The 2092-nt window shown below is 60.3% G+C and overlaps 1 protein-coding gene across 1 annotated transcript; it reads left to right on the top strand.

Annotated features, from left to right (window-relative positions):
• Positions 1-1620: 1620 nt before the first annotated feature.
• On the top strand, positions 1621-2066 carry EMIHUDRAFT_255152 (hypothetical protein; the record flags this gene model as incomplete). The annotated part of the gene is made up of 1 exon (XM_005774405.1): positions 1621-2066. A coding segment is annotated over one exon (446 nt), but the record flags the coding sequence as incomplete, so codon positions are not given.
• Between the last annotated feature and the right edge of the window lie 26 nt (positions 2067-2092).

The raw sequence follows: 2092 nt of genomic DNA, 5'->3' as shown, positions 1-2092 counted from the left end.
AAAAAAAATAAAATAATATAGATGAGATCTTTAGTTGAGGAGGATTGTATGAGAACTAATAATTGGTTTCTGGTTGTACCATTAAGTAAAAGGGAATAACTTCCATTGAGTTAAGGTTTAAGAATGAGCGACTACATGGCATTAGACGTCGTGACGCCGCAATTTGAGACCTGTTTCTTTCCAGGAAGGTGGTGGAGAACGACCTCCAGACTGACCCGGAGAATCACCTCCACCAGCCCCACCTCAACACCCCTATTATCACTCTCCCCCCCCCCCCCACAGTGACGAATAGTCTACCTATATCCCTATATTCCCACACCCTGTGCAGTGGCACGTCTTTGCCACCCAGACCCCTAATATTAGGCACCTTGGGCGCCGAACAGGCGCCCAAGTATTGCCACGTAATAGCTCCCTCAACTCTCGAGGCGGCGTCATGTGACGCTGTGAGAGTCACCCCGCTGAGGCTGTGCCCCAGCATTCCCGGTGCGTACGACACCATTCCCTTAAACCACTCGGATACGAGTTCCTCATACCTTGTACCAATCCTACAGTCGTCTGAGACGGCACCCGGATCGAGGATGGCTTTGCAGCCTCACCCACGATCACCAGTACAGCAGAGCCGTGCACGCGGCTCACCACTCACACTTGCTGGGCACCAACCTTTGGGTCCAGATGACGATCCCTCTACAAACGAGGGAAGAGGGACGCCTCACGAGACTCCAGAGGGCCTCGACCAGGACACTTGCTGGTCAGACCACTCCAATCACTACCACACCACATTGGGCAGCCGAGAGGGGTTTGTCTGATCAAACGAATGAATGTGCTAGTGCAGCACGCGCCTGTCCGCACCTGTGTCGAGCCTGTCTGCTGTGAGAGCACTTTGAGAGGAATTGTTTTCAAACGAAAAGGAGTTGCGGCGTGTCACCCGATTGCCCAATGTGGTGTGGTAGTGATTGGAGTGGTCTGACCAGCAAGTGTCCTGGGTCGTGGCCCTCCGTAGTATCGCGAGGCGTCCCTCTTCCCTCGTCTGCAGAGTGTGGCAACCATCTTCCCTCGTGCAAGGACGTATTTTCTTCTCAATAACAAGGCTGTGAACGCCCGTGGGGACCCCGCAATTCCCTTCCCCCCTCGGAGGGCCGGACTGAGGCGTCGAGGGCCCCGCTCTTTCCTTCGCATAGCGGCCACTCTTCGGATCGCTGGTCGAGCGACCCGGGGGATGCCCCGCGCGCCTGACCCAGGCGCGAAAACGAATCTGCGAGGCGTGGCCGCTCATGCGGCCCGATGGGGAGGAGCGGGGCGGACTACGGGGATCGGCTTCTTACACAGCCCTTCCCTGCAGCGAGCCCCCCTCCAACCAACCCACCCGCGCTACTCGAGTACTCGAGTAGCTAGGTCTCGGGGGACGCAGGGGTCACACCCGACGACCTCGGGAACTAGCCGGGGCAGTCGGAGAAGGGGCAACTCCGTGCACTGACGGTCGGCCGCCAGAAAACACGCCTGCGTGGATCGCGTCACACCAATCCTCGCTACCCAACGCGGCCAAAGGATATCCACCTCGAGAACCTCGAGAACACCCGCGCGAATTGTGGCACGCTGTCGTCGGCAACGTCTCGGCTTCTCATGGGCTGCTCGGCTTCTTTGCCCGGCGTTGCCGACGCCACCACCCCTACTGCCGCATCGACCACGCGAATCGCCGCTTCTCTCTCCCCCGACCGGCTCGCTGCACACGCAGCAACCGCCTCTGTTCTTCGGGCAGCACTGAACGCCGACCTCGTCTCGCAGCGGGCCGCCGAGCGCAACCTCCCGGAGCGGCTGACCCTCGGCCTGTCTGTCGACGCGATCGAGGAGTACATCACCGCCCTCCCCGCCGACGTCGTCGAGCAGTGCAACGAGAACCGGCCCACCATCAACGGCGTCCGCGTCCCCGCCAACGCCGCCCTCAACGGCTACGTCAACCAGTGGCAGATCGCGAGGCGGAGCGAGGCGGACGGAGGCAAGGCGTACTGCGAGGCGCTGTACGAGTGCGGCGACCCTGGCGTGGGCGTCGCCACCGTCTTTGTGAGCTGGTTCCTCGAGACGCCGCTCGCGACGC

The sequence above is a fragment of the Emiliania huxleyi genome (genome assembly GCF_000372725.1).
Source record: "Emiliania huxleyi CCMP1516 unplaced genomic scaffold EMIHUscaffold_3118, whole genome shotgun sequence".
NCBI lineage: Eukaryota > Haptophyta > Isochrysidales > Noelaerhabdaceae > Emiliania > Emiliania huxleyi.
The sequence above is the reverse complement of the archived record's forward strand: the minus strand, read 5'-3'. Positions and strand labels throughout refer to the sequence as shown.